General features: G+C 41.7%; 1 protein-coding gene across 2 annotated transcripts in view; it reads right to left on the reverse strand.

The window, feature by feature from the left end:
- Positions 1-19,413, reverse strand: part of SUMF1 (sulfatase modifying factor 1) — a 112,422-nt gene that overhangs the window by 12,309 nt on the left and 80,700 nt on the right. For both annotated transcript variants that reach the window (XM_034658670.1, XM_034658669.1), the window contains one exon: positions 261-320. In XM_034658670.1, coding sequence (XP_034514561.1) covers positions 261-320 — 60 coding nt within the window. The remainder of the gene's footprint in view (positions 1-260; positions 321-19,413) is intronic.

Raw genomic sequence — 19,413 nt, forward strand, 5'->3', positions numbered from 1 at the left:
TTTATTCAACAGAGATAGAGACAGCCAGCGAGAGAGGGAACACAAGCAGGGAGAGTGTGAGAGGAAGAAGCAGGCTCATAGCAGAGGAGCCTGATGTGGGGCTCGATCCCATAACGCCGGGATCACGCCCTGAGCGTGAAGGCAGACGCTTAACCGCTGTGCCACCCATGCGCCCCTGGATGGGACATTTTAGGGCTAATGTTTACAGTGGATCTACTAATCTGTTGTTAGTACACCAATGCAGTTTAATGATGACTTACCTTATGGCACATGTAGGATCCACCTTTCTTCACCCGGTCTTTTCCAGAAGGGGGACCTTTCTGTGGATGAAGAGAACTCGTTAGTCCAGAAAGCACAGATGTTCCTCATAGACTGGCAGAGAGTTAATTTTAGCACAACCAGCTCTTTCATGGCTGCCTCAACTCTCCACATGCTTTCCTGCCCCTGGGCCCTGAATCTGCACCCATGCACCCTTCCAAACGCCCACCTCTCCAAATCCTGTCCACCCTCTAAGGTCCAGCTCAGGTTCCCACTTTGGTGAAATCTTTGTGACTACAGCAAGCAATCCCCCTTTTAACCCCTGTAATAGCATTTCTCACCTAGACGACTAATAAGCTGCTTGGCAGCATCTCTTATATCACCTTCTCATGCTGATATGCAAATTTATCCTGCCTAAAAACCGGCTTGTTTAAGTGGACTAGCTAGCCTTTTGAATTATGTTTTTGTAATCCTACTGTGCAACACCTATAAAACCCTTTGCTGACTGAAGGACTTCGCTTCTTATCTTTAAAAAAAAATAGGTCAGATTTATTGAGGTATAACTTACATACAGTAAACTTTAACCTTTTTACTTTTTAAATGCACGTCTGATGAGTTTTGACAAATGTATAGGCATGTAACCACTACCACAATCAAGATACAGAACACAGTTTATCTTTTTCAAAACAATTTATACAGTGCTGCTATGAACCAAGCATGATGCAAATATTAATCCATGTAATCTCCAGAACTTCTTCTTCTTTTTTTTTTTTAGGACTTTATTTTAAAGTAATCTCTACGTCCAGCATGGGGCCTGAACTCCCAACCCCAAGATCAAGAGTCACATGCTCCACCCACTGAGCCAGCCAGGAGCCCCTGTCCATACCAACTTCTGAGGTAAGATAAGCAGGTGGCAGAATAAGGATTCACACCCAGGCACCCTGGCTCCAGTCCATTATGCTCCCTGTTTGGAGTCCAGGAATGTGGGAAATTGGGCAATGCCTACAAGGGGGCAAGAAGCAACTGTGACTACTATCGTAATGAAAACTAAAGCCTGAAACAGTCAGCCAAGAGGTAAGACTGTTTGTCCTAGGGAGGGCTTTGGATAAAAGGGCACTGGAAATGAACATCCTAAAACTTTAGTTGCCAGCATAATGGCCTCAACATCAGATGAGTCATGCAAAGAACATCTGAGAAGTACCAATAACCTCCTACAACAAGAACCACATATGCAAAGCTTAGGGGCTTACAAGGATTTTTTTTTCTTTGCTTTTCCTTTGTTAGGCAAAAAGTCAATTAATCATGCAGCTGCCTGCTTTTTGTCTAGTGAAAACGAGACAAGGTCGAACAATGCCGCCTATCTTAGTTTTCCTTTTCTTGTCAATTACCTAGAGTCAAGGGCTCGGACATAGTGGCAGAAGTTAAAAGAACCATGTTTTCTCCAAGCCTGGCTAACATACTGACCTGCAAATGTCAACTATGTGGGCAGAAGTTCATGTTTTCTAAGCACTTCCAGGTACTTAGAAAGGGTCACAGAGCACGCCACTGGCTATTCTTATTCCATGGCAGGGCCCCTGTATTTCCATGGCCTTAAATGCTTCATGCAACGCTAATAAACTTTTAGCGGTTAGAAATGGGCAAAGTACAAATGAGAAAAACGAACTGCAAAAATGACGACTGCCCGCGCAGCCTCCTTGCCAGGCGTGTCTGGAACCTGACAGACATTGCCTCAGAACCTGGTGGGTGTGTTTATTATTCCAGAGAAGTCTGAGGCTGAAAGGAACACATTGCTATCTGTGGAGCTACCCCACATAACGGCCACTGTCTCCCACACGAAATTTCTTGCTGGGGCGCTTTCGCCGCGCGCTGCTTCCTTCGGGTGGCTCTCCGAGTGCTGTTACAATGCACCTAATGACAGCTTAAATTCTGACTTAAATTCTGACAAAATACTTCTGATTCCAGAAGTATCTGGAATCATGCAAGAGTAAATCCTTTTGTCAGGCTGCACCTGAGAACAAGAAGGAGCTGATCTGCCAATAAGAACGACTGAGAACAAAATCGTTCCCTTTCTTTACTGTCTCTGAGGAACTAAGCCTGCAGTCAATAAAAATGACACTCATCAAAGGGACACAAGCACTAATGAGAGTCGCCCTGTACTGACACAACCACAGCAATTAATATCGCCCTCAGTTTAGGTGACTGCTCAGATGATTCTTATAAATAAAACTATTTTTGTCAGAAAACACCACGATGTAGGACTAGGTCTAACTGTTTGAAATGCTTACCGCTTTGCAAAACAAACCAACCAAACCAAACCAAAACAAACCTAAAACACAGAAAAATTACTAGGAGGGTGTAGCAGTTTGAATAGCGTCCCCCCAAAACTGACATTCACTTAGAGCCTCAGAATGTGAACTTACTTAGAAACAGGGACTTTGCAGATGTGTAATTTTCGTAATTTGTTAAGATGAGGTCGTACAGTATTATGATGAGCCCTAAATGCAATGACTGGTGTCCTTGTGACAGGAGGAGAGGACACAGAGAGGCACCCAGAGGCCATGTGAAGATGGAGGCAGAGACTGGCGTGACGCAGCTATACACTGACGATTCCCAGCACCTGCCAGAAGCAAGGAAAAAGCAAGGAAGGTTCTCCCCTAGAGACACCAGTGGGAGGACAGCCCTGCCAGAACCTTGACTTCAGCCTTCTAGACTCCAGACTTGTGAGAATAAATGTCTGTTGTTTCAACCACCAAGTCTGCGGTGATTTGTTGCGGCAGCCCTAGGATACCAATACAAAGGGGAAATGTCCTCATTTCCGCGAGCACAGGTTAAAACCACTTAGGAAGCTACCAACACTAGTGTCTGAATGTCTCATCTTTCTGCCTATTACTCCTCACAAGAACAGAGGCCGCAGTGTTTCACCACCTCTACCACCTATATTAAGAATCTAAGTGAAGGGCACCTGGGTGGCTCAGTTGGTTAAGCGTCTGCCTTCAGCTCGGGTCATGATGCCGGGATCCTGATATCGAGTCCCGCATCCGGGCTCCCTGCTCAGCAGGGAGTCTGCTTCTCCCTCTACCCTTCCCCATTGCTCGTGATCTCTCTCTCTCAAAGAAAAAAAAATAAAAAATCTTAAAAAAAAAAAAAAGAATCTAAGTAAAAAACCACACTGAACACAGGGACTCCACCCAGAAACAGACATGAATGTTATCTCCAAAGGGACTACTACCCATAGCTGCTCTACCCCCAGATACCAAAATATTAACATCTCTAATGCTTGGATGATTGCAAGGAACTGCAAAAACAAACAAACACATGCAAGGTTCTAAATGTCTGCACCAATAATCTCAAAAGGCCAAGATGCAGCTAAAGTTCTCAGGAAAAGAGATGAGGAAGCAATGCTCTGAGTGTTAGTGCAGGGAAATAGACCCTCATTGAAAATTCCTGGGAGGCCGTAAAAGTCGCCAACAATGAAAAACCCACACAAGATACCACAGAACCCTCATCAGTAAGACTGGCTTGTTGAATGAGAAATAAGCCTGCAGGAAGGAGGGTGGCCAGCCTGCTCAAAGCTGCCAGGATGTATGTTATAGGAGCATTAACAATGACATTTTGTGTAGTCAAGAGAGACACCACCCTTTCCCTCCTTTGCATACCCAACACAATGACAAGGAAAGCAACAAGGAAAGCCCCGAAGGGGCAGAGAATCTGACAAATTTTCATCAATCAGGAAAGAGTCAAAAAGCACTACTGTTAAACATGTTGTTTGATACACTCCACAGTGTGAAATACTATGCAGCTATTAAAAAAGAATGCGGTACATTAAAGAAAATACAAGGCACTTCTGTCGAAGTACACTGCACTATCATTTTTGCTTAGAAGATAACATGGAATCAAGCATTTACTCAGCTTTTCTTTTTTTTTTTTAATTTTATTTTATTATATTGTGTTAATCACCATACAGTACATCCCCAGATTCCGATGTAAAGTTTGATGCTTCATTAGTTGCGTATAACACCCAGTGCACCATGCAATACGTGCCCTCCCTACTACCCATCACCAGGCTATCCCCTTCCCCCACCCCCTCCCCTCTGAAGTCCTCAGTTTGCCTCTCACAGTCCATAGTCTCTCATGTTTCATTCCCCCCTCTGATTACCCCCCTTTTCTTTATCCCTTTCTTCCCCTACCGATCCTCCTAGTTCTTATGTTCCATAGATGAGAGAAATCATATGATAATTGTCTTTCTCTGCTTGACTTATTTCACTTAGCATTATCTCCTCCAGTGCCGTCCATGTTGCAGCAAATGTTGAGAATTCGTTCTTTCTGATAGCTGAGTAATATTCCATTGTATATATGGACCACAGCTTCTTAATCCAGTCATCTGTTGAAGGGCATCTCGGCTCCTTCCATGATTTGGCTATTGTGGACAATGCAGCTATGAACATTGGGGTGCATATGGCCCTTCTCTTTACTACGTCTGTATCTTTGGGGTAAACACCCAGTAGTGCAATGGCTGGGTCATAGGGTAGTTCAATTTTTAACTTTTTAAGGGACCTCCACACTGTTTTCCAGAGTGGCTGTACCAACTTGCATTCCCACCAACAATGTAGGAGGGATCCCCTTTCTCCACATCCTCTCCAACAATTGTTGTTTCTTGCCTTGTCTATCTTTGCCATTCTAACTGGCGTAAGGTGGTATCTCAGTGTGGTTTTGATTTGAATTTCCCTGATGGCTAATGATTTTGAACATTTTTTCATGTGTCTGTTAGCCATTTGTATGTCTTCATTGGAAAAGTGTCTGTTCATATCTTCTGCCCATTTTATGATTTGTTTATTTGTTTCTCGTGTATTGAGTTTGAGAAGTTCTTTGTAGATCTTGGATACCAGTCCTTTATCTGTGGTGTCCTTTGCAAATATATTCTCCCATTCCGTGGGCTGTCTCTTAGTTTTTTTGACTGTTTCCTTGGCTGTGCAGAAGCTCTTTATCCTGATAAAGTCCCATAAGTTCATTTTATCTTTTATTTCTCTTGCCTTTGGAGATGTGTCGTGAAAAAGGTTGCTCTGGCCGATGTCATAGAAGTTGTTGCCTATGTTCTCCTCTAGAATTTTGATGGATTCCTGTCTCACATTGAGGTCTTTCATCCATTTGGAGTTTATTTTTGTGTATGGTGTGAGAGAGTGGTCAAGTTTCATTCTTTTGCATGTAGCTGTCCAATTTTCCCAGCACCATTTATTGAAGAGACTGTCTTTTTTCCACCGGATGTTTTTTCCTGCTTTATCAAAGATTAGTTGCCCAAAGAGCCGAGGGTCCATTTCTGGGTTCTCTATTCTGTTCCATTGGTCGATGTGTCTGTTTTTGTGCCAGTACCATGCTGTCTTTGTGATCACAGCTTTGTAGTACAGCTCGAAATCCGGCATTGTGATGCCCCCAGCTTTGTTTTTCCTTTTCAACAGTTCCTTGGAGATTCGGGGCCTTTTCTGGTTCCATACAAATTTAAGGACTATTTGTTCCAGTTCTTTGAAAAATGTCCTCGGTATTTTGATCGGGATAGCATTGAAAGTGTAGATTGCTCTGGGTAGTATGGACATTTTAACTATGTTAATTCTTCCAATCCATGAGCATGGAATATTTTTCCATCTTTTTATGTCTTCCTCAATATCTTTCAAAAGTGATCTATAGTTTCTAGCATATAGGTCCTTTACGTCTCTGGTTAAGTTAATTCCAAGGTAACGCATGGTTTTTGGTGTTATTGTAAATGGGATGGATTCCCTAATTTCTCTTTCTTCAGTCTCGTTATTCGTGTATAGAAATGCAACTGATTTCTGGGCATTGATTTTGTATCCTGCCACCTTACTGAATTGTTCTATAACTTCTAATAGTTTGGGAGTGGATTCCTTTGGGTTTTCCATATAGAGTATCATGTCATCTGCAAAGAGAGACAGTTTGACTTCTTCTTTGCCGATTTGGATACCTTTGATCCCTTTTTGTCTTCTGATTGCTGTTGCAAGGACTTCTAGTACTATGTTGAATAATAGTGGCGAGAGTGGGCATCCTTGTCGTGTTCCTGATCTTAAGGGAAAGGCTTCCAGCTTTTCCCCATTGAGAATAATGCTTGCAGTAGGCTTTTCATAGATGGCTTTTATGAGATTGAGAAATGTACCCTCTATTCCTACACTCTGAAGGGTTTTAATCAGGAAAGGATGCTGTATTTTGTCAAATGCTTTTTCTGCATCAATTGAGAGGATCATATGGTTCTTGAGTCTTTTCTTGTTGATATGATGTATCACATTGATTGATTTGCGAGTGTTGAACCATGCTTGCATCCCAGGTATGAATCCCACTTGGTCATGATGGATAATCCTTTTAATGTACTGTTGGATTCTATTAGCAAGGATCTTGTTGAGGATTTTGGCATCCATATTCATTAGAGAAATCGGTCTGTAATTCTCCTTTTTGAGGGGGTCTTTGCCTGGTTTGGGGATCAAGGTAATATTAGCCTCATAGAATGAGTTTGGTAGCTTTCCTTCTGTTTCTATTTTTTGAAATAGCTTTAGGAGAATAGGTATTATTTCTTCTTTGAATGTTTGGTAGAATTCCCCAGGAAAACCGTCTGGGCCTGGAGTTTTATTATTTGGAAGGTTGTTTATCACTGACTCAATTTCTTCATAGTTAATTGGCCTATTTAAGAAATCTATTTCTTCCTGTTTCAGTCTTGGTAGTTTATAGGTTTCCAGGAAGGCCTCCATCTCTTCCAGATTGTTTAGTTTTTTGGCATATAGCTGTTGATAAAAGTTTCTAATAATCCTTGCAATTTCAATGGTGCTGGTCGTGACCTCTCCCTTTTCAGTCATAATTTTAATAATCTCAGTCCTTTCTCTTTGTTTTTGGACAAGTTTTGCCAGTGGTCTATCAATTTTATGGATTCTCTCAAAGAACCAGCTTCTAGTCCTGTTGATCTGCTCTACTGTGGTTCTGGTCTCTAATTCATTGATTTCTGCTCTAATCTTGGTCAACTCCTTCCTTGTCAGTGGGTTAGGCCTGTCCCTCTGTTGCTGTTCCAGTTTCTTGAGGTGAGAATATAGAAACTGCATTTTAGATTTTTCTATTCTTTTGAGTGAGGCTTGGATGGCTATGTATTTCCCCCTTAGGACTGCCTTTGCAGTATCCCATAGGTTTTGGACCGTTGTGTATTCATTCTCGTTGGTCTCCATAAATTGTTTAATTTGTTTTTTGATTTCCTGGTTTATCGAGTCATTCTTGAGCAGGATGGTTCTTAGCCTCCAAGTGTTTGAGTTTCTTCCAGGTTTTTCCTTGTGGTTGAGTTCCAATTTCAGAGCGTTGTGGTCTGAGAATATGCAGGGGATAATTTCAATCTTTTGGTATTGGCTGAGACCTGTTTTGTGTCCCAGAGCATGATCTATTCTTGAGAATGTTCCATGGGCATTTGAATAGAATGAGTATTCTTTGGTTCTGGGGTGTAGTGTTCTATATATATCTATGAGGTCCAACTCGTCGAGTATGGCATTCAAAGCCTTTGATTCTTTGCTTAGTTTTTGCCAGGGTGTTCTGTCTATTTCTGATAGTGGGGTGTTGAGGTCCCCTACTATTACTGTGTTCTTATCTATATGTCTCTTTATTTTGGTTAAGAGTTGGCTTGTGTATCTTGCTGCTCCCCTGTTGGGGGCATATATATTAATAATTGTCATATCCACTTGTTGAATACTTCCTTTAAGAATAATATAGTGCCCTTCTGTATCTCTCTCTATGGCCTCTAGTTTAAAATCCAGTCTATCTGATATGAGAATTGCTACTCCAGCTTTCTTTTGAGGTCCATTTGCGTGGAAGATGGTACTCCATCCCCTTACTCTAAGTCTGAATGCATCTTTGGGTTCAAAATGAGTCTCTTGTAGACAGCAAATGGATGGGTCATGTCTTTTTATCCAATCTGCAACCCTGTGGCGTTTTATGGGAGAGTTTAAGCCATTTAGATTGATAGAGATTATTGACAGATATGATTTTAATGATGCCATTTCTCTTTAAAGTCTTTGTATCGGTTGTGACTTGCTGCTCTGTATCACTCTTGGGGCCTTTTTACCTTTATAGAGCCCCCCTTAATATCTCCTGTAGGGCTGGTTTCGTGGTTACGAAATTGGTTAATGATTGGCGATTTTGGAACGTCTTTATTTCTCCATCAATTCTGAATGACAGCTTTGCTGGATAAAGGATCCTTGGCTGCATGTTTTTCTCTGAAAGAGCTTTAAAAATGCCCCCCCAAGCCTTTCTCTCATTCCAGGTCTCTGTAGACAGGTCTGACGTAATCCTGATACCTTTGCCTTGGTACGTGAGAAATTTCTTTGCCCTGGCCGCTTTCAATACTGTATCCTTGGATCTAATATTTGCGAATTGCACTATGACATGCCGTGGCGTAGGTTTGTCCTGGTTGAGCTTGGATGGGGTCCTCTCTGCCTCTTGGACACGAATGCTTGTTTCCCTTGCTAGATTAGGGAAGTTTTCAGCTACAATTTGTTCAAATATCTCTTCTAGACCTCTGTTTTTCTCCACCCCTTCAGGGATGCCGATGATTCTGACATTGGATCGTTTCATAGAGTCAGTAATCTCCCGTAATCTACATTCGTGGGCGTGGATTTTTTTAAGACCAGCTTCTATTTTCGTTTTTTCTTCTACTAACCCATCCTCCAATTCGCTAACGCGTTCCTCTGCCTCGGTGACCCTGGCCGTCAGAGCCTCTAGTTTTGACTGTATTTGGCCCATAGAATTTTTAATTTCTGTCAGATTCGCTCTCATTTCTGCCCTTAGGGATTCTATATTCTCAGCAACGCTTTCTCTGATGCTTTTTTCAAGTTTACTCATCATCTTGACCATTGTTGCTCTGAATTCCATTTCTGATAATTGGGATACATCCATATGTATTAATTCTGTGGCCGAGGCCAATTCTGTGGCAGAGGCCACAGACTCATTATCTTTTCTTTGCTGGGGGGGACTTCTCCTTCTCGTCATTCTGATGAAGAGAGATTGCAGGGTTGTCCAGAGCCCAAGTGTTGACTGGGACCCAGGCCGTGCGCCCTTGTTTTATAGAGATCTTAGGGATGTGGGCTTCTTCCTTAAAGAGTTTATTTATTTATTTGAGAGAGAGAGAGACAGTCAGCAAGAAAGGGAACCCAAGCAGAGGAGTGGGAGAGGAAGAAGCAGGTTCCCGGTGGAGAAGCCCGATGAGGGACTCCTTTCCGGAACGTTGTAAACACACCCTAATCCGAAGACAGGTGCTTGGTGACTGCGCCACTCAGGCGCTCCGGGTTGTGGGCTTCTTGATTTTTCAGCCTGCCTTCTGGGGGAGGGGCCTGCCTGCCGGTACTCAGAAAACCCTGTTTGGGTAGAGTCTCTGTGTCCCTTGCGAGGGGGGATGGGGATGGGCACCCTGTGAGCCGGTATTTCCGGGCTTTTGTTCTCTGGCGGCTTTCCCTGGCGGTTTGCTATGCCTCTTCTGAGAGAGCAGCAGCGGCTGAAATTCAGCCTCTGTCTCAGAACAGAGGGATCGCGGATCGTTCTCCACTGATGTTCTGGCCACTTTAACTCTGTTTCTGTTGGTGCTGCTCAACCCTGCAGCATCCCGGGCTGTGCGCCCCACACCCGGCGTCCCAGCCCTCACTTCCAGGGCCGGCACGTCTCTGTCCTTTGTGTTTCCAACCCCGCCCGCCGCCAGCCGCCCCGCGCGGGCTCCCGGAGCTCCCCGTCTCAGTCTGGTGTCTCACGGGTGCTGACCGCGAGTCCGCCTGCTCCCCCGTGCAGGTGGCCCTCCAGCCGCCAGCCGCCCCGCGGACGCTCCCGGAGCTCCCGGTCTCAGCCTCGATCCAGTGAGCACACCGGAGCTCCGGAGCTCCGTGAGATGCTTGGTGGTGCACGCTCCCGGCTCACGGACTCAGTCTGCCGTTTCCAGAGTGCGGGTCCGCGGTCCGCCCGCTCCCCGGTGCAGGTGGCCCGCCAGCCGCCCTGCGCGCGCGCTCCTGGAGCTCGCGTTCTAAGTCTGTTGTCTCGCGGGTGCCGTCCGCGAGTCCGCCTGCTCCCCCGTGCAGGTGGCCCGCCAACCGCCAGCCGTCCCGCGTGCGCTCCCGGAGCTCCCTTCTCAGCCTGCTGTCTCAAGCGTGCGGGTCCGCGGTCTGTCCGCTCCCCCTTGCAGGTGGCTACCGCTTCCCGGCGCCCTGACACGGCGGCTCCCTCCCCCTTCTGTTTAGCTTCCGATATCTGTGCGCGGTTTCACGGCTCCCCGCTTCGTACCTCGATACTCAGCGCTGGAGATGTTCATTTGTAGAGATCCAGATGTATCTTCCTGCGTCTCAGGCTGATTCCGTGGATATTCCTGCTGGTCTGGTACCTATCCAGCTCAACTCAGGGGACCGGCTGAAAAAGGGGTCCCCTACTCCTCCGCCATCTTAACCTCCTCCTCCTACTCAGCTTTTCTTACACTGTGTCCCAGTAGGGAGCTGGTTACCTGAAAGGAGCGTCTGGCCCTGGGGCACAGGAGGCCACCACGTGGGCCACTCCTCACTGGTAACACACTCATCCATGTTTTCAGTCTCATTCAGTTTGATGCACTGTTTGATTGACCTTGGGGCTTGCCCTGTGACCCAGGCATTATTTAGAAGTGTGTTGTTAGTTTCCAAGTGTTCAGGAGATTTTCCTATTTTATTTCTGTTATTGATTTCTAGTTTGACTCCATTGTGGTTGAAGAACATACTCTATATACAACTACAACTTTTAAAAACGTACTGAGGTTTATTTGATGGCACAGGATGTGGTCTTCTTTGGGATATGTTCCATGAGTTCTTGAAGGGATATTCTGCTGTTGTCAATTAGGTCCTGTTCATTGGTGGTATCACTGAGTTCTCTTATATGCTTGCTGATTGTCCATGTAATTGTACTGTCACCTGTTGATAAAGGGGTGTGAAAGTTTCCAAATACGATGTGGATTGGTCTATTTCTCCTTTGAATTCTTTGTTAAATTAGTTTTTGCTTCATATGCCTCAGCTGTATTCATTGGTGCATGCATATTTAGTATTAACATGTCCTTTTGTTGGATTAACCATTTTATCATTACAGAATGTCCTTCCCTGAGTCTGGCAAATTGCTTTGCTTTGAAGTCTACTTTATATGATATTAATATAGCCATGCCTGCTTTCTTTTGATTAATGTTTGTATAATATCTCTTTCCCCATCATTTTGTTTTCAATCCACCACTTACATCATTATATCTGAAATAAGTTTTTTGTAGACAGTATATAGTTAGGTTTTATTTTTAATACACATGGCCAATCTGTCTTTTAATTGATATACTTTGAGCATGTGCTTTTAAAGAAATTATTAATATGTTGGGACTTAAGTCTGCCATTTTTTTGTTGTTTTCTGTCTATTCTCTATGATTTTGTTTCTATTTGCTTTTTTCTGACTTCCTGTAGATTACACAAACATTTTTGTTATGAAATTCATTTTATTTATTTATAGTTTGGAGTGTACATTTATATATATTTATGTATATACATACACATGTATATTACCACAGTTTTATATATATTTTGGTTTTATATATAGATCACAGTTTATATCTTATCATTTATATCTATATTCTGTATATAAAATATATAGAATATATAAACATATATATATACTGTGATGATATAACATTGGAGTCTACTGGTGTTATTTTACCAGTTCCAGTGAAGTACAGAAAACTTATCTTCTTTTCCATCCCTTTAGACTCCCCTGTTTATTATGTAATTGTAGGAAATACTTCCTCTAAATACATTTAGATACACATGAGACAACGTTATAATTTCAGCTATATCATCAAACAAAATTTTTAAAAATTGAGACAGAACACTTAAAAAATATTATGCCATTTCCTCTGGCCTTTATTAGGGTTTCTGATGAGAAATCCACTGTCATTCATATTGGTTTTTTCTCTATAGCTAAGGTGTTCTTTTCTCTGCCCTCTTTTAAGATTTTTGTCTTTTATTTTCAGAAGTTTACTTATGATGTCTTGGTATGGATTTCAAAGGGACAGTCTTGCTTGGGGGTCACTTAACCTCTTGAAGCTATAGGTTTAAGTCTTTCTCCAAATCTGGGAGGTGGTCAGCCATTACTCCTTTGAGTATCCCTTCAGCCCCTCCCTCTTTCTCTCCTCCTCCAGGGCTCTCAGAACACAAATGTTAGATCTTTTGTTATGGTCACATGCATCCCTGAGGCTAAATTCATTCATTCGTTCATTTTCTATTTTTTCCTCTATTGTTAAGATGGGATCATTTCTTTTGTTCTAGTTTCCAGTTCACTAATTTGTTGTTGTTGTTCTGTTCCTTCCATTCTGGTTTTGAGTCCATTCGCAAAACTTTTATATTGGTTATTCTGTTTTTCAGTTCTAAAATTTTCATTTGGTTCTCACTTACATCTTCTATTTCTTTTCTGAAACTTTCCATTTTTTTTTCATTTGTTTCAAACATGTTCATAATTACTCGCTGGAGAATCTTTATCATGGCTGCATTAAAATCCTGGGTGGATAATTCTGACATCTCTGTCATCTCAGTGTTAGCATCTATTGGTCCTTTCATTTTGTTTGGTAACTTCCTGGTTCTTGGTATGATAAGTGATTATTCAATTGACACCTGAATACATTTTTATTATGTTACAAGACTCTGGATCTCATTTAACCATCCTGTTTCAGCTGGCTTTCTGTGACCCTCACAGGCAGGGGAAAGGAGGCTGCCATCTTCTTACCACCAGGTGAAAGCAGAAATCCAGGTTCCCCACTCAGCTTCCACTGACACGTCCGGGGGGACTCTTGTTACTTGCTGCTTCATGGAGGTGAGAGCTCTGGCTCCCCACACCGTCTCCGCGACATCCCAGTGAGGGTGCTGTCATTACTGCTTGGCAATGATGAAAGGCCTGGCTCCCTACTTTACCTTCTCTGATACCACCCTGGCAGGAATATTATGGCACCTCAAACACAGCCTCATGAGGGTGTAAATCTAGGCTCCCCACTTGGTCTTTGCAGGCTTGGATGAGGACACAGTTTTTTCTGTTTGGATGAAGCAGAGTGATTACTGACTAAAAGTTTTCTGTATAGCTAGACTACCCCTTTCCTGTTTGCTCCATTAGTTGAAGAGAACAGGCTTTTCTTGGGACTTTGTCTATATCTGTTGGCATTTGTGGGCTGGTAGCTTCTTCAGCTCCAAGTCTGGGATATATGGGTCAAAAAGAAAATCCATGTAACTCACCATCATTTAATTCCTAAGGCCCCACGGTCTGCAGCTACTTTTCCTTCTTTTCACCTTTCTTATATTTCTTTTGTATGTACTATCCAGAGTTTAAATTGTATTCAGTGGGAGGAACAGGGAAATGTATGTCTACTCTACTCTTCCAGAACCAGAAGAAAAACCTTCATCTTCATTTTTAAAGGATAGTTTTGTTGGACACAGAATTCTTAGTTGATAGCTTTTTTCAGCACTTTGGATATATCATTCTACCATTTTCTGGCTTCCATTGTTTCTGATGAGATCAGCCATTAATCATATTATTGATACCCATGTGTGATAAGGTGTTTTTCTCTCTCAATAGTGTGTCTATGAATTGCCTAAGTGTATTCTTCTTTTTGTTTATCCTATTTGAAGTTACTTGAACTTTTTGGATCTCTGCAGATAATTTTCATCAGATTTGGTATTTAAATAATTTCTGCAATAATGTTTTGTCCCTTGGGGCACCTGGGTGACTCAATCAGTTAAGCATCTGACTCTTGATCTGAGCTCAAGTCTTAATCTCAGGGTAGTGAGTTCAAGCCCTGCACTGGGCTCCACATTGGGCCTGGAGTCTGCTTTAAAAAAAAAAAAAAAAAAGTTTTGTCCCCTTTTCTCCCTCATCTCCATTTGGCACTCCTATTATACATGTGTTAGAACTATGTTGGAATACAGTGCTCTATTGACTTGTCTCCAGTCTTTCTCCCCCATCTCTGTTCTTTGGCTTGGAAAATTTCTCTTGATTTATGTTCAAGTTCACTGATTCCTTCTTCTATTTCTAATCTATTGAGTTAATCTAGGGAAATCTTTTTTTTTAATGATTTTTTATTTATTTATTCGACAGAGGTAGAGACAGCCAGCGAGAGAGGGAACACAAGCAGGGGGAGTGGGAGAGGAAGAAGCAGGCTCATAGTGGAGGAGCCTGATGTGGGGCTCGATCCCATAACGCCGGGATCACGCCCTGAGCCGAAGGCAGACGCTTAACCGCTGTGCCACCCAGGCGCCCCTAATCTAGGAAAATCTTATTTCAGTTATTATATTTTTCACTTCTAGAAATTTCACTTGACTCTTTTCTTTTTTATCATTTCCATTTGTCTATTGTGATTCTCTGTTGACACACATCATATTTCCTACTATTTCTTTGAATACATTTTCCTTTACTTCTTTAAATATAATAGCTGCTTTGAAGTCTTTGTTAAATCCAACATGTGGGCCTACTCAGAGTCATTTTCTATTTAACTAATCATTTTCCTTAGTATGGGTCACACTTTATTGTTAATTTGCATGTTTATTACTTTTTAGGTGAAAAGTAGACATTTAGATTATCTGCTCATGCACGCACACACACTAGTTGCTCTATATCTGATTGAACCATGACTGGCAAGCATTAACAGACGCTGAAGCTGAGTTATGGGTACATTCTCTCTGCTCTTACTTATTATCATTTCCATAACAAAATCCTAAAAAAATAACATATATTCATATGCACTAATATATGCATAGACTCCCTTTAAAAAGGGAGTCATTAAAGAACTATTAATGTTGCCTGAGGAGGAAAGAAGGGCTTGGGACACAAGGATGGAAGTTGTGAACATTTTGAAATCCACATTCACAAACTCCCTATTCATTTTTTTAATGGAAAAAAAAAGGAAACATTTAGTACAATAAAAGTTAAAATGCTCTGGAATGTATTAGTTCCGTTTCACTGACACTCAGAGATAACACTGATTATTAAAGCCTAAAAGCACCTTTTATTTGCATTCACCATCTCCTCATTATAATCAATTCTTACTACTAAATAGCGCAATACATTTTTTCAAAGCAGGAAATAAAAGTCAGCCTCCGAAAAACGAAAAACGCTTAACCACCTTATCACAGACTTTCCTTTTTACAACCATCATCCTTTTAAGAACCGAATGAGTTAGGTACCACTCCAATGGTATTCAGATGCCAGCTGACTGTTAGCCTTTCAACTATTGTCAGAGTGTGGGCAGGTTTGGAAAGACTATTCAGTTTAAAACTAACAAGCCTATTCCTTTTAACACTAAAGGGAATCAGAGCTGAGCAGAAAAGTTGGGAGCAGTGGATTTACTCCTGGCTGGCAAAATCCAGATTTTTTGAAATCAGAAAATGCTTTTGAGATCAGCTAGTTCAGAAGCTCCCCATCTAAGCTCTTTGGAACTGAGAAAAGAGAAATGCGAACTCTTGCACTTAGTCAAGATTTTGAGAAGACTTTTTAAAGACCTCATAAAATTATTAATGAAAAAACTGGTCTGGATAACCCAAACAGGTATTTTTTAAGGCGTTACCTCCTTCTGGTCTTATCAGCACTATGGACATTATTTGCCACATCACCCCCCAGGACAATAAGGTTCTCATGTCCCCTGAAATGACACTAGATCCTTTTTGCATAATATGCTAGTCCCCACTATCCATTAAACTTCTCTTTATCTTGTAAGATTCACCTCAAGTTTTATCTCTCAGTGAAGAGCATGAGCTCTGCAGTCAGACAACCTGGCCGGCTCCAAGTCACAGCTCTGACCTTGACTGTGAGACTAGTCTAGGTCTAGTAAGGTAACCCTTCTACATCCCAGTTCTTCCCCTGCAAAATGGAGATGACAGAGATGATAACAGTACCTATTTCATTGGATTGATGTGGGGATTAAATAAGATAATGCATAAAAAGTACTTAGCAAGTAATAAATGATAAATGTGCGGTTGCTGCTGTTATTATTATATAGTATTAGCTCATGACAAGCTCAGGTTTCCCAAAAGTACCCATAAACTTAATAATCCAGGTGGCATGCAATTTCTAAAATTCCAAAATCAGAGAGATCACTTGACCCAATTTTTCAAAGGTCAAACCCCCAAAGGGGGTCCAAGTTCTAATAAAATAGCTGACCTGTTAATAACCCTGTAGAAGGCAGACAGACGATCCTATTTTACAGTGAAATTCACATAGCTAGTCATTGCGTGCAGAAGTTGTCACCACCGCATTAGGCTTAGCCGAACGTGAATATTTTCAATGGTAAAACCAACACCAAAACATTCTGCGAGCCACAGAAAAAGTGGGTTGAACCTCACCGCAAAAAGTATTTAAAATTAGCTTTTGAAAACGTGATTTGCCTCTGCACTACTTTCTCTCCCCCTGCCTGGTCCAAATGATACTATAAACACCTGAGGAGAAAACTGAAATTCATGTTTTTTCAATTTGACAACGGCAGCTAGCCTGTATTTAATATCATTCCTAAGAAGACCCAGCAATCCTGTAAATATCTTGAAGTGCTTTAAATACTGTTTTTGTCTGTAGATTAAATCCTGCTTCAAAACAACCAATGCTAATGATAGCTTTGAAAAAGCAATGGACATCCAGTGAAGAAATGAATCAGAAAAGGTCATACATACCTGTCCTCACTGAGTCTCTTCCATTTCACCACACTCTCCCCCTGTGCTCATGCTAGACTCCTCAGGAGTAATTCTGGATTGCTAGCTCACCCTAACCCCCACCCCCAACTGATCTGATTAGCTCTATCTCCAAAGCAGATCTCTAATTGATGGCAGCTATCATCTCCATGGTAACCACCTTGGTCCCAACCACCATTTCTCACCTGGACCACAACAATGGCCTCCTAATGGGTCTTGCAGTTTCCTACATGGTATCTAATTAGAGCACAATAATACTGATAGAAGAGATAAAAGACTATGCCACAGTGAAAGAAACGGGACCAAAAAAAAAAAGAGAAAGAAAGAAAAGGAGTATGTACTTTATGATCCCATTCATCTAAAACTCTAAAAAATACAAACTAATATACGATGACAGAAAGCAGATAATTGCCTGGGTATAGGAGGCAGAGAGGGGCAGGATGAAGGGATTACCAAGGCACACAAGGAAATTTTGGGTGATGGATATGTTCACTATCTAGACTTGTGATTTCATAGATATGTGTGTGTATATACTTTCTGATCTGTGTGTGTGTGTGTGTATATATACATACACACTGATGTATGAACTTATCAACTGGCACACTAGCTTTGTGCAATTTATGACAATTAGACTACAGTAAAGGTGTTCTTTAAAAATAAAAACAAACAAAATTATATTCTTAATAAAATATAAAGTTTGGGATTTCTTTAGATAATCCAGAGGAGGAGGGGAGCAAGGATTAGTGGGTGGAAATACAGAAGAAACAATATTAGACACGAACTGATAATTATTAAAACTAAGGTACTAAGGACATGAGGGTATTATATACTATTCTCTTGACTTTTGTGTATTTGAAATTTTCTATAATAAAAACAATTTTTAAGTTAAAGGAGAGAAACTCATAAACCAGGATAAACAAAATACTACCCCTTCCGGAGCCCCACACTGCTAGGAGTTCCTAGAACTCCTAGGAAGAACTTCCTTAGAAGTTTAGGTGCAGGGGAATGTGGATTTAAAAGGACGGATTTTATTCTCCATTCTAGCAGCCTGAGAAGTGGGCACGTTCCTTTGAGAGCTAAGTCCTCCTTTCCCTGGTTGGCTAAAAGCGAGGCTCTCTTGCACACTTGACTTTAGTAAAGCCTTCAAGCTGTCAGATTACGCGGGCTCTCGCAGATATGGTTCCAGGAGCCTGAAGTTCAAGACAAAAGACAAATCATCCAGCCGCCCATCTGAAGAGCCTCATGCATGCTGAAGCAGCACCCTGATAAATAAGCAAGTACCTCAGACACACACAAACACGAGCAGCATTTTTATCTTCCTCTACTTGAAGCCTGCATTCATGTATCTTCTAAAAGCAGTCTCAATCACCTCAACCAATTTTTAAAGAAAGGAACTCTCAGCTGACATCTGCTTACAGCATGCTAACTCACCATCTCATCCGAAACCCACAGGAAGCGCTTGGGAAGCAGCAAGGGTCATGCCCATTTTAAATGTGAGAAATACTGAAACCCAGAGATGAAATACATGGAGCGCCCAAGGTCCCACAGCCAGCAAGTGACAGGGCCAGGAGTCGAGGTCCGTCCCACCTCTGTGCCTGCCCAGCTTGACTGTCCTCCCAGCTCAGCAGCAACTCTGCCGAAACGCACGTATGGAGAAAAGTCAAATCCCAATAACGCACTCTCATTACCCAATGTCAAACCTGTCATAGGATTTTAAGAGTAGGCAGATGAAACCATTACTTCAAATAAAGCTTTTTCAGATAGCTATAATTTCTTTATCCCCTAGCACAAGGACCTATGAAGATGGGACTGCAAGTAGCTTTATTTAGACATTGCATGAGGAGAGGAAAGTCATGATGCCCAAAGAAAGGTCAAAGAAAGCAAACTAAGGATCAGATTGGAAAGAACAGCGCATTAAACACAAAAACCAAATTAACAACCCCCACAGTATTTTGTCTGCCAAACCAGCATGCCCTGGATGGTAATTAGCCTGTTAGTGAAATGAATGAAAACAGCCATTTCTTCCATGCTACTCGTTTTACCTGTGCTAGGTTAAAATGGAAGAGAATTTTCAAAAACTGTATTAAATTTGCTCACATTGTGGTGATATCTCCATTTTTCAATTTAAAAAAAAAAAATGTCACTTCATAGCCCAAGGTCTACAGTAACAATTCTTGCTTCTGGGGTAAGGCATAAAGCCAGACATTTAAAACACTGATTCTAGTTATAGCAGCAAATAATAGCAACTAGTACTTAACTAAGCACATATTATAAGCAGGTATAGTTTTTAATGTTTGTAATCTTTAAAATGATCTTCTGATATAGGTTTGATTATTGGTAGGGCAATCATATAATTTATTGTCCAAATAAAGACACTTTGGGGAACAAAAGGGGAAAGCTATTAACAATTGTGCCAGGCACAGCCACAAACCAC

The sequence above is a fragment of the Ailuropoda melanoleuca genome, chromosome 4, assembly GCF_002007445.2.
Source record: "Ailuropoda melanoleuca isolate Jingjing chromosome 4, ASM200744v2, whole genome shotgun sequence".
Taxonomy (NCBI): Eukaryota; Metazoa; Chordata; class Mammalia; order Carnivora; family Ursidae; genus Ailuropoda; species Ailuropoda melanoleuca.